The 12,633-nt window shown below is 40.0% G+C and overlaps 1 protein-coding gene across 3 annotated transcripts in view; it reads right to left on the bottom strand.

Moving 5' to 3' along the window:
• The window catches only part of NUP93 (nucleoporin 93), a 119,287-nt gene that overhangs the window by 88,017 nt on the left and 18,637 nt on the right, over positions 1-12,633 (bottom strand). For all 3 annotated transcript variants that reach the window (XM_024233050.3, NM_001132559.2, NM_001135376.2), the window contains 1 exon segment: positions 1,330-1,447. In XM_024233050.3, coding sequence (XP_024088818.1) covers positions 1,330-1,447 — 118 coding nt within the window.

Genomic DNA, 12,633 nt, shown 5'->3' with positions numbered 1-12,633 from the left:
GAGTTTCACATCACTGGAAATGCATGAAGTGCATCACAAAATGCTGTTGAGTATTCAAAATACCTACTCCAAGAATATCAAAGAAAATGTAAAAAACACTTTGTTTTTCAAACAAACAATTTCTCTGGTATTTTCAACATTAGAAACAAAAACCCTTTCAGCAGGTGCCATTTCTCTCCACATTATTAGGGATGCTCCCAAAATATATGGTGATTATTCATCCCTGTTATATGTATTTGTTAACAGAGAGCCTCAAGCAGTTGTACGGGGGAGGGGCACTAAAACTTAAAAAAAAAGTTTAAAAAGTATACATGCCATTTTAAGATTACATGGAAATGAGAAGGCAACTGTAAGTTGACAGGCAAAAATGATTTAGCATATAAAACTGGAAAAACTGGATTTTCATACTTTGGGAACATAGCAGCAATAGGAAAAATATCTATAGTTCTTCAACTCTCAACTCAAAGTAGTTTTAGGTTTCTGAATTCAAATAAATGCAGTAGAAATGTGGCCATTAGATGGACTAAAATGGTTCTTAGGAAGGTTACTAGGGTAGAGAGTATTAATTCAAATTGAGCCCAAATAATATTGCCCATTTCTACTAGAATTTGCCTCTGCAGGAGGCATCCTCTCATTTTCAGGTAAATCAATGATAAAAAAATAAAATGGTACCCCACTGTCCCTTCACTCTAATGCAAATGCAGTGTTCCAATTCCTCAAAAACTAAATAGACCGTGAGTTTTTTCCTTAACAATTTTATGTCAGTTTCTGATTAGATTAAAACAGCTATCAATTGCTTGTGGCATGTTTGGTTAAATGAGACTGGAGTGTTCTATTAGACTACTTCCTGGTGCCACTAATGCAGCCAAACACTTCTTGGAAATCACTGAGTAGGTTTCAGTAAATAGTACTCTAAGTTTTCCCCAGCTTTTTGCCAACCAATACAAGCAAGATGTAAAAAAGAAATGTGGAAGACGAATAGTAAAATTATTTGAGATCTAGCAAAGAAAGTGAAAGAAACTTGTGACTAATGTCTCTGAGCCTTGGATTAAGCCCAAGGAAGGAAGAGAAATCTGTTCTCCTAATTATAATAATCTAAAAAGTGCAGGTTGGAATTGCTTTTTTAATTCAGCCACACAGAGAGCTCTGAAAATAACCCAATGTTTTCCACTATACCTCCAAAGCTGAATCTACTGTTCTCTTAATATCTGAGGAAGAAGAAAATTAACAAAGAAAACTGAAATTCCTCAATCTGCTGGTTAATGAAGGGCCAGGGTCTTCAGCCTGGGTTATATGCTCTGGGTTCCACCTGCACTTGGCAGCCCTTACCTGAATGTCAGTGTCCTTCACGGGCTCAAGAGGCTCAAAGGTGGTGGCTGCACTCAGACTCTCCAATCGCTGGGAGATGTGGGATATGTCAAGTCCCCGAGATCCAAGGAGAACTGACCTATGTGAAGATATAGAATAGGGAGATATAAGTAAGGGGAAAAGTAGGATTAGGACATCTAATATGCTTCATCAAATACTGGACAGTATTTTTAATTCAAAACTTCCTATATACTGTCCAGACACTTTTACATAGTTGTTTTATATCTTTCCATAGAGAACACCTGGAATAAGAGCCATAACACTGTACTGTGTAGTAACAGATTCAAGTTCTAAGCATGCCTGAATTTGAGAGCCTTGTCTAGAATAAAACGATACTACTACCATAGACTAGACTGCTCCAAACATGTCATAGTAAAGAAACCCATGAGGTACATGCTATCATTCATCCCCATTTTATGGATGAAAGAACTAAGGTACAAAGAGGACAGCCAGCTTGCCCAAAGTCACAGAGTCAGGAAGTGGCAGAGGCAGGTCATCTAGTTCTGCGGCACAACCCTATTTTTTTTTTTTTTTTTTTTTTTCTGACAGTCTCACTCTGTCGTCCAGACTGGATTGCAGTGGCACGATCTCGGCTCACTGCAACCTCCGCCTCCCAGGTTCATGTGATTCTCCTGCCTCAGCCTCCCGGGTTGTACAGCACAACTCTTAACCACCATTCTACACTTACAGCCTCCGTAGATGGATATAGTGAACTACAACATTGTAGACGTTTCAGGAGTAACCTAGTATAAACGTCATTCATGAGCTAAGGAAACTAAAGGTTCAAGGTGACCAATGATTTGCCCAGGGGCAATCAAACCAGAATTCAAGGCCAGTTCTCCACGGCTTCCCTTCAAAAGCCAAACGCCATGTTCAGCACATCTGCAGGTTCCCTCTCTGCTGCCCAGTCTAATAATATAGGAGGCTGTTATCCGATCAGTAAATGCGTTTGAAGAGAAATGGGATAATATAGCCATCTTTATTTCTACTCATCTGGGGCAATGTAACAATGCAAGGGTAGTTTTTTTAAAGAAAAGGTTGCACTAATATCTAGAACACTCTCTGGAAAAAAGAAACTTAGGGGAACTCAATACACTCTACTCTACTGTACTCTACTGTACTCTACTCTACTCTGGAAAAAAGAAACTTAGGGGAACTCAATACACTCTACTCTACCTCCACTCCACTCCACTCCACTCCACTCCACTCCACTCCACTCCACTTAGGGGAACTCAATACACTCTACTCTACCTCCACTCCACTCCACTTAGGGGAACTCAATACACTCTACTCTACCTCCACTCCACTCCACTTAGGGGAACTCAATACACTCTACTCTACCTCCACTCCACTCCACTCCTCAATACACTCTACTCTACCTCCACTCTACCTCCACTCCACTCCACTTAGGGGAACTCAATACACTCTACTCTACCTCCACGCCACTCCACTCCTCAATACACTCTACTCTACCTCCACTCTACCTCCACTCCACTCCACTTAGGGGAACTCAATACACTCTACTCTACCTCCACGCCACTCCACTCCTCAATACACTCTACTCTACCTCCACTCTACCTCCACTCCACTCCACTCCACCCGACTCCCTCCACTCCTCCTCCACTCCTCCACTCCTCCACTCCTCCACTCCTACTCCTACTCCTACTCCTACTCCTACTCCTACTCCTACTCCTACTCTACTCTACTCTATTCTATTCTATTCTATTTTCAGACAGGGTCTTGCTCTGTTGCCCAGGCTGGTCTCAAACTCCTGGCCAAGCGATCCTCCTGCCTCAGCTTCCAAAAGTGCTGGGATTACAGGCGGGAACCACCACATCCAGCCCATTAATTTGTAGACTGTTTTTGGATTATAAATTAGTATCAAAAACTCTCACTGATAACATTTGTGTTCACTTTGTGTAACTTAGTAGTCAGAGAATTTGGCAGCACATGTAACCCTAACACCTACACGTATAACACCTAAAAGTTTCAATCCTGAACTAACAGACTTATTGGAGAAGAGAAAGGATTTCGCATATGTAGTTCTAATCCAATAAATACTACAGCAACAGATTACATTTACCCAGAGGTTCCTTCCTATAGATTTTTGTCTCTTCCACATCAACTATGATGCCATCCCCGGGGCTTTCCCTCTAGGTTGCCATATCTTGCCTCTTTCCTCTAATAATCCTAAATAGTTAACTCTCTAAAAGAGTGGGTCTCCCTTCTCAAAAGAAGACATTTATGCAGCCAACAAACATATGAAAAAAAGCTCAATATCACTGATTATTAGAGAAATGCAAATCAAAACCACAATGAGATACCATCTCACGCCAATCAGAATGGCAATTATTAAAAAGTCAGGAAACAATGGATGTTGGCAAGGCTGTGGAGAAATAGGAATGCTTTTACACTGTTGGTGGGAGTGTAAATTAATTCAACCATTGTGGAAGACAGTGTAGCAATTCCTCAGGGATCTAGAAACAGAAATACCATTGACCCAGCAATCCCATTACTGAGTATATACCCAAAGGATTATAACTCATTCTACTATAAAGACACATGCACATGTATGTTTACTACAGCACTATTTACAATAGCAAAGACTTGGAACCAACCCAAATGCCCATCAATGATAGACTGGTTAAAGAAAATGTGGCACATATACACCATGGAATACTATGCAGCCATCAAAAAGAATGAGTTCATGTCCTTTGCAGGGAGCTGGATGAAGCTGGAAGCCATCATTCTCAGCAAACTAACACAGGAACACAAAACCAAACACTGCATGTTCTCACTCATAAGTGCGAATTGAACAGAGAACACATGGACACAGGGAGGGGAACAACACACATCGGAGCCTGTCGGGGGTGGGGGGCAAGGAGAGAGAGAGAGCATTAGGACAAATACCTAATGCATGCAGGCCTTAAAACCTAGATGACAGGTTGTAAGTGTGGCAAACCACCACGGCACATGTACATCTATATAACAAACCTGGACATTCTGCTTATGTATCCCAGAACTTAAAGCAAAATTTTTTAAAACTCAAAAAAAAAAAAGAGTGGGTCTCAACCCTGGCTGCACATTAGAATCACCTAGCTTCAGAAGTAACCTAGTCTAAACTTTCCTCTCAACAACTGTGATTAGTTGTGATTAATATTGGACTCAAACTCCTGGGCTCAAGAGATCCTCCTGTCTCCACCTCCCAAGTAGCAGGAACTAAAGATGCTTGCCGCTGCACCCAGCTTTACAATTTATCATTTAAAGTATACAATTTGGTTATTTATTTACTTATTTATTTTGAGACAGAGTCTCGCTCTGTTGCCCAGGATGGAGTGCAGTGGTGCAATCTCAGCTCTCTGCAACCTCCAGCTCCCAGGTTCAAGCAATTCTTGTGCCTCGGCCTCTCAAGTAGCTGGGACTACAGGTGCACACCACCACACTCAGCTAATTTTTGTATTTTTACTAGAGACAGGGTTTCTCCATGTTGGCCAAGCTGGGCTTGAACTTGAGGCTCAAGTGATCCACCCACCTTAGCCTCCCAAAGTGCTGGGATTACAGGCATGAGCAACCATACCTGGCCTACAATTCAGTGATTTTTATGTATTCATAAAATTGTACAACCATCACTACAATCAATTTTAGAATATTTTCATCACCCCAAAAAGCAACCCCTGACCAATAGGTGGTGATTCCCCATTTCCCCCCAAACCTCCCCCATCCCCTGGCAACTACTAATCTACTTTCTGTCTCTATAAATTTGCCTATTCTGGACATTGCTCATAAATGCAGTCACACAATATACAGTCTTTTAACTGGCTTCTTTCATTTAACATAATGCTTTCAAGGTTCATTCATGTTGAAACATGTATTAGTACTTCACTCCTTTTTATTGCCAAATAGTATTCTACTACATGGACATACCACATTTTATGTATCCATTCATCAGTGGATGGGCATTTGGATTATTTCCACTTTTGGCTATTATTTTTAAAAGTTGCCATGAACATTCCTTCACAAGTTTTTGTGTGAGTATACATTTCCATTTCTCTTAGGTATATACCTATGAGTGGAATTGCTGGGTCATATAAACCCTATGCTTAATCTTTTAGGAAATGCCAGACTGTTTTCCAAAGCAACTATACCATTTTACATTCCCACCAGCAAGGTATAAAGATTCCAATTTTTCCCACATCCTCGTCAACACTTGTTACTATCTTTTTGATTACAGCCATTGTAGTGGCCCACTTGTTTAAAGCTATTATAGAAAAAAATTAAAAACACAAAATTTTGGGAGCCTCTGAATAGCTACCAGAGAATGTAGAGAAATGTCTGGATATCCAGGCAGAAGTCGGCTACAGGGGCAGAGCCCTCATGGAGAATCTACTAAGCAGTGTGGAGGGGAAATGTGGGGTTGCAGCCCCCACAAAGAGTCCACACTGGGGCACTGCCTAGTGGAGTTGTGAGAAAAAAGCCACCATCCTCCAGAACTCAGAATGGTAGACCCACTGACGGCTTGCACCATGTGCCTAGAAAAGCCACAGGCACTCAACACTAGCCCATGAAAGCAGCCAAGGGGGCTGTACCCTGCAGAGCCAAAGAAGCATAGACGCCCAAGGTCTTGGGAGCCTACCCGTTGCATCAATGTGCTTGAATGTGAGACATGGAGTCAAAGAAAATTATTTTGGAGCTTTAAAATTTAATGACAGCCTTTCTGGGTTTTGGACTTGCATGGGGTCTGTAGCCCCTTTGTTTTGGCCAATTTCTCCCTTTTGGAATGGGAACATTTGCCCAATGCCTGTACCCCCATTGTATCTTGGAGGTAACTAACTTGTTTTTGGTCTTACAGGCTCATAGGCAAAGAGACGTGCCTTGTCCCAGATGAGACTTTGGACTTGGACTTTTGAGTTAATGCTAGAATGAGTTAAGACATCGGGGGTCTGTTTGGAAGCCATGACTGTGCTTTGAAATGTGACAAGGACATGACATTTGGGAGGGGCTAGGTGTGGAATGATATGGTTTGGCTCTGTGTCCCCACCCAAATCTCATGTCGAACTGTAATCCTCAACATTGGAGGGGGTACCCAGTGGGAGATGACTGCACCATAGGGGCAGACTTCCCCTTTGCTGTTTTCATGACAGTGAGTTCCGATAAGATTTGGTTGTTTAAGAGTATGTAGCACTTTCCCCTTCACCCTCTATCCTGCTCCACCATGTGAAGATGTGCCAGTTTCCCCTTCACCTGCTGCCATGATTGTAAGTTTCCTAAGACCTCCCCAGCCAGGCTTCCTGTACACTCTGTGAAAATGTGAATCAATTAAACCTCTTTTCTTCATTAAAAAAATTAAAATAGTAAACCTCCTTATACCCATCACCCAGCCCCAACAATTTGCATGTCGTAGCCAACCCTGTTTCATCTACATCCCTACCTATCTTTCTCTATCAACAAATATGCTTATTTGTTATATCCAAGATATTGCCTAATTTTTTCACAACTTTTAAAGTTGTGTTTGTTTAAATGAAATCCAAATAAAGTCTCTACTTGTGGATGATTAATATGCCTCCTAAATCTCTTTTCATCAACAGGTTGCCCCTCCATCTCATTTTTTTCTCATAATCTTTGTTGAAGATTCCGGGTTATTTATCTTGTAAAGCAGTGTTACTCAAGCCTTAAATGTACATGTGATGAGAAAGGTACAGACCAGAAAAAAAAAGTGCATATGAATCACCTGGAAAGCTTGTTAAAAATGTAGATTCTGATTTAATAGGTCTGGGATGGAGCCTGAGAATTTCCATTACTAAAAAGCTCATGGTTGATGCTGATGCTGTTGATCCATTGACTACACTCAAAGTAGCAAGGCTACAGTTTCCCACAGAAAATGTTTTACTGACGGAATCCCCATGATATCATTTAACATGCTCCTTTGTCCTCTGTATTTCCTGCAAATTCAAAGTTCCAAGGGTTTGATTAGATTGAGGTGCCACTATTTTTATGGCTAGATTACTATGTACTTTTCATCAAGAGGTATTTAATATCTGGTTATCTCTATCTGAAATATTTGCAGTCTTGATGATGATTGCTTAGATCCATTTACTCCTCAGTAGTTGCAAAATGGTGGTATCCTAATTCCATCTTTATTAGCTGGAATACTTCCATTCCAAGAAACTCTAAAATCAACTATGTAATTACCCTGAATAATGAGTTGGTTCTCTAGTATTCTCCAAAGGCGATCAATGAGTTTTGTTTTAGTATATAAACTCATAAATTTTAAACATATTTGATATGTTTCAATCCAATGCAGTTATTATCCTAATTGATGATCAAATAATCTCATCTTTGGCCAGTAGAAGCCTCTTCAACTTGGTTTCTGGGTCCTTCTGACAAGACTGTCCTAGCATCATTTGTTGAAAAGACTGTTCTTTCCACAATGAACGGTCTAGGTACCCTTGTTGAAAATCAGCTGATCACAGACACATGGGTTTATTTATCTGGATTAATAATTCCAGTCCATCAATCTACATGTCTATCCTTATGCCAGTACCATAGTCTTAATTACTGTGACTCTGTAGTAATTTCTGAAGTTGCAAGTGTGATTCTTCCAACTTTCTTCTGCTTTTTAAAGATTGTTTTGGCTATTCTACGTCTCTTGTATCTCTATATGGATTTTAGAATCAACTTGTCACTTTCTGCAAAAAATCCCAGCTGGGATTTTGATAGAGACTGTGTTGAATCTGCAGACCAATTTAGGGAGTATTAATATCTTACTATTAAGTCTTCTGATCCATGAACATGGGATGTCTTTCACCTGCTTTCTTATACAAATGATAGAGTACTAAACACTTTTCTCTACCCTGCATTTTTTACTTAATAATATGCCCTGGAATCACTCCATGTTACTGTATATTCTCATTCCTTTGTACTACTGAAGAGTACTCTACTACATAGACATACAACATTATTCCACTAGTCACCTACTGATGGACATTTGTTTGTTTTCAATTTTTGCTATTACACATAATGCTGTAATGAATATCCCTGTGCACAGGGTCTTCTTGTGTGTGTTTTTTACCAGTATATCTTTGGGACAAAACCCTAGAAGTGGAATTGCTGGGTCAATTTTGCTAGCTATGTCTAAATTTTGTCCCATGGTGCTGTACTCTATCAGAGACAAATAAGAATGTATCCAGTGCCAAAATAATTTTAATGTATACCAGGATTTTGAGAACTTCAGAATTTAAAAATTAGCTACTAGACATGAAGTCCTTGCCCATGCCTATGTCCTGAATGGTACTGCCTAGGTTTTCTTCTAGGGTTTTCATGGTTTTAGGTCTAACATTTAAGTCTTTAATCCATCTTGAATTAATTTTTGTATAAGGTGTAAGGAAGGGATCCAGTTTCAGCTTTCTACATATGGCTAGCCAGTTTTCCCAGCACCATTTATTAAATAGGGAATCCTTTCCCCATTGCTTGTTTTTCTCAGGTTTGTCAAAGATCAGATGGTTGCAGATATGCGGCATTATTTCTGAGGGCTCTGTTCTGTTCCATTGATCTATATCTCTGTTTTGGTACCAGTACCATGCTATTTTGGTTACTGTAGCCTTGTAGTATAGTTTGAAGTCAGGTAGCATGATGCCTCCGGCTTTGTTCTTTTGGCTTAGGATTGACTTGGCGATGCGGGCTCTTTTTTGGTTCCATATGAACTTTAAAGTAGTTTTTTCCAATTCTGTGAAGAAAGTCATTGGTAGCTTGATGGGGATGGCATTGAATCTATAAATTACCTTTGGCAGTATGGCCATTTTCACAATATTGATTCCTCCTACCCATGAGCATGGAATGTTCTTCCATTTGTTTGTATCCTCTTTTATTTCATTGAGCAGTGGTTTGTAGTTCTCCTTGAAGAGGTCCTTCATATCCCTTGTAAGTTGGATTCCTAGGTATTTTATTCTCTTTGAAGCAATTGTGAATGGGAGTTCACTCATGATTTGGCTCTCTGTTTGTCTGTTATTGGTGTATAAGAATGCTTGTGATTTTTGTACATTGATTTTGTATCCTGAGACTTTGCTGAAGTTGCTTATCAGCTTAAGGAGATTTTGGGCTGAGACAATGGGGTTTTCTAGATATACAATCATGTCATCTGCAAACAGGGACAAAAGCAATGGCAACAAAAGCCAAAATTGACAAATGGGATCTAATTAAACTCAAGAGCTTCTGCACAGCAAAAGAAACTACCATCAGAATGAACAGGCAACCTATAAAATGGGAGAAAATTTTTGCAACCTACTCATCTGACAAAGGGCTAATATCCAGAATCTACAATGAACTCAAACAAATTTACAAGAAAAAAACAAACAACCCCATCAAAAAGTGGGCAAAGGATATGAACAGACACTTCGCAAAAGAAGACATTTATGCAGCCAAAAAACACATGAAAAAATGCTCATCATCACTGGCCATCAGAGAAATGCAAATCAAAACCACAATGAGATACCATCTCACACCAGTTAGAATCACCATCATTGAAAAGTCAGGAAACAACAGGTGCTGGAAAGGATGTGGAGAAATAGGAACACTTTTACACTGTTGGTGGGACTGTAAACTAGTTCAACCATTGTGGAAGTCAGTGTAGCGATTCCTCAGGGATCTAGAACCAGAAATACCATTTGACCCAGCCATCCCATTACTGGGTATATACTCAAAGGATTATAAATCATGCTGCTATAAAGACACACGCACACGTATGTTTATTGCAGCAGTATTCACAATAGCAAAGACTTGGAACCAACCCAAATGTCCAACAACGACAGACTGGATTAAGAAAATGTGGCACGTATACACCATGGAATACTATGCAGCCATAAAAAATGATGAGTTCATGTCCTTTGTAGGGACATGGATGAAACTGGAAACCATCATTCTCAGCAAACTATCGCAAGGACAAAAAACCAAATACCGCATGTTCTCACTCATAGGTGGGAACTGAACAATGAGAACACATGGACACAGGAAGGGGAACATCACACTCCGGGGACTGTTGTGGGGTGGGGGGAGGGGGGAGGGATAGCATTAGGAGATATACCTAATGCTAAATGACGAGTTAATGGGTGCAGCACACCAACATGGCACATGTATACATATGTAACAAACCTGCACATTGTGCACATGTACCCTAAAACTTAAAGTATAATAAATAAAAAAGAATTAGCTACTAGAATTGTTAGAAAAGAAAGGTCATTTAAGTGGTTGACACCTGTAGAAACTGTTCAGAGTGTGGCTTATGCAGTGTATGGCTTATACGATGCATATGCAGGGAGAGAAAGGACTGATGAAGGAGACAGGGAATCTAGGGTAGGGACGGCTTTATAAATAAAGCCTGTACTAGAAACTTTCAGTCTGTAAGGGCGGAAAAATCCTTAGAAGGTTCCCTGCCTTCTACCTGCTTCAATTCCCAAAAGCCAGGCAGTCCCGCATGAGCAGTCATGGAAGCTGGAGTCTCCTTCCAGTTCCAGGTGAGTAGAAGGACAAAGACTGTTCCCAGCATACATGGGAAGCATATAAAATGTCAGGAGGCCTGGGTTCAGGTCTCATCTGTCACTTACTGAAAATATTGGATACATCACCTTTCTAAGCCTCAGTTTCTTCCTCTGTTGAATGTGGGGGAAAATGCCTTCCCTACCTCTCAGGCACTGCAGACCAGTCAGGAGAGTGCCTGTGACAATCCTTCAGAAACTGAAAAGTACCATACAAATATGAGGAATTCTTACTAAGTTGGATTTGAAATTCTGGCTTGGCCACTCATTATTTGACTTTCCTCAAGTTTAAAACACAGATAACACTTTCACAGGGTTATTTTAAAAAGAAATTATATAATGCGTGTAAAGTGTGTGGCACAGCGCCTGACAAACAGTAAGAGCTTAAACAACAGCTTATAGTATTATCACAAGGAGAGTTATAATTTGCTGTTAAACTTTAGGGCAATAAATGTTTATATATGCTTTGCGTGATCTTGGAGAAGTATGTGAAAAAATAAGCAAATTAATAACATTGGTTATGTTGGATGACAAAGTTAGGGAGAAAGAGTGACTACTGGCTTTTTCTTTATACACCTCTAGCTTGCCTGATTTCAGAATTTGAATGGAAAAATCTAGCGCGGTGTCTTTGATGAGAAAAGAGGGATATGCAATTGATGATGGGCACCTTCCAACCTCCTGGGCTCAAGCAATCCTCCTACCTCAGCCTCCCGAGTAGCTGGGACTACAGGTGCGTGTCACCATGCCTAGCTAATTTTTTGTAAATGGGTTTTGCCATGTTGTCCAGGCTGGTCTTGAACTCCTGAGTTCAAGCGATTCACCTGCCTCAGCCTCCCAAAGTGCTGGGGTCACAGGCATGAGCCACGGCACCCAGCTCAATATTCCGTTTCAGTTGATCAATGTGCACATGGGTATTCATTCATTTTATTATTTATACCAGGAGTCAGCAAACTTTTTCTGTAAACAGCAGATAGTAAACATTTCAGGCTTTGCAGAGCACATGATCTCTGTCAAAACTACTCAACTCTCATACAGTAGCACAAAAGCAGCACAGACAATAAAGTTCCAATAAAATTTTAAGGCTGCATGTGGCTCATGGGCTGTAAACCCCGATTTACATTTTTATATATGTTAAGCATACTCTTCTTTATGTGTGAAAAAATTTAACAATTGTAAAAGATCAAACACACATATTAAAAAAAGCTATCAAAGCTATTCTCTAAAACAAAATATTCAACACAGTGTATTTGGACAAATACATAAATTTGGCACATAACATTTCAATCTTAAATCTACAACCTAAAATCTTAAAGACAGAATTTTCTTTCAAAACTTATTTCATGTAAGAAAATTTTTCCTACTCAGTTCTCTCTTCTGCCCTCATCTTGTATGTACTAAAATATTCACACCACACTTTATGTCTCTGCCTATCAAGAAGATGGAAAAATACAGTCATCAGCCCTTTGGTTTCTTTTTAAGCACCTGCCCCACCCTATACCCATTCTTTCAACATTCCAACTTCCTCCTCCCTAAAATAATGAATTTAAGGTAGAAAGAAATGAAAAAGAATGGAAATTTACAAGAGAGCATGACCCATAATTGTTACCAAGAAAACATTTTCCCTTTTTGCTCTTAATAGGCTGTAAAGCTGATGCAATTAAATTATAACTATAGCAACTAAGCTGGCATCATGGGCCTTTCGCTCCAGCAGTATCTCTGCATACAGCACAGAGCCTGC

This window comes from Pongo abelii, chromosome 18 (genome assembly GCF_028885655.2).
Source record: "Pongo abelii isolate AG06213 chromosome 18, NHGRI_mPonAbe1-v2.0_pri, whole genome shotgun sequence".
Lineage (NCBI taxonomy): Eukaryota > Metazoa > Chordata > Mammalia > Primates > Hominidae > Pongo > Pongo abelii.
The sequence above is the reverse complement of the archived record's forward strand: the minus strand, read 5'-3'. Positions and strand labels throughout refer to the sequence as shown.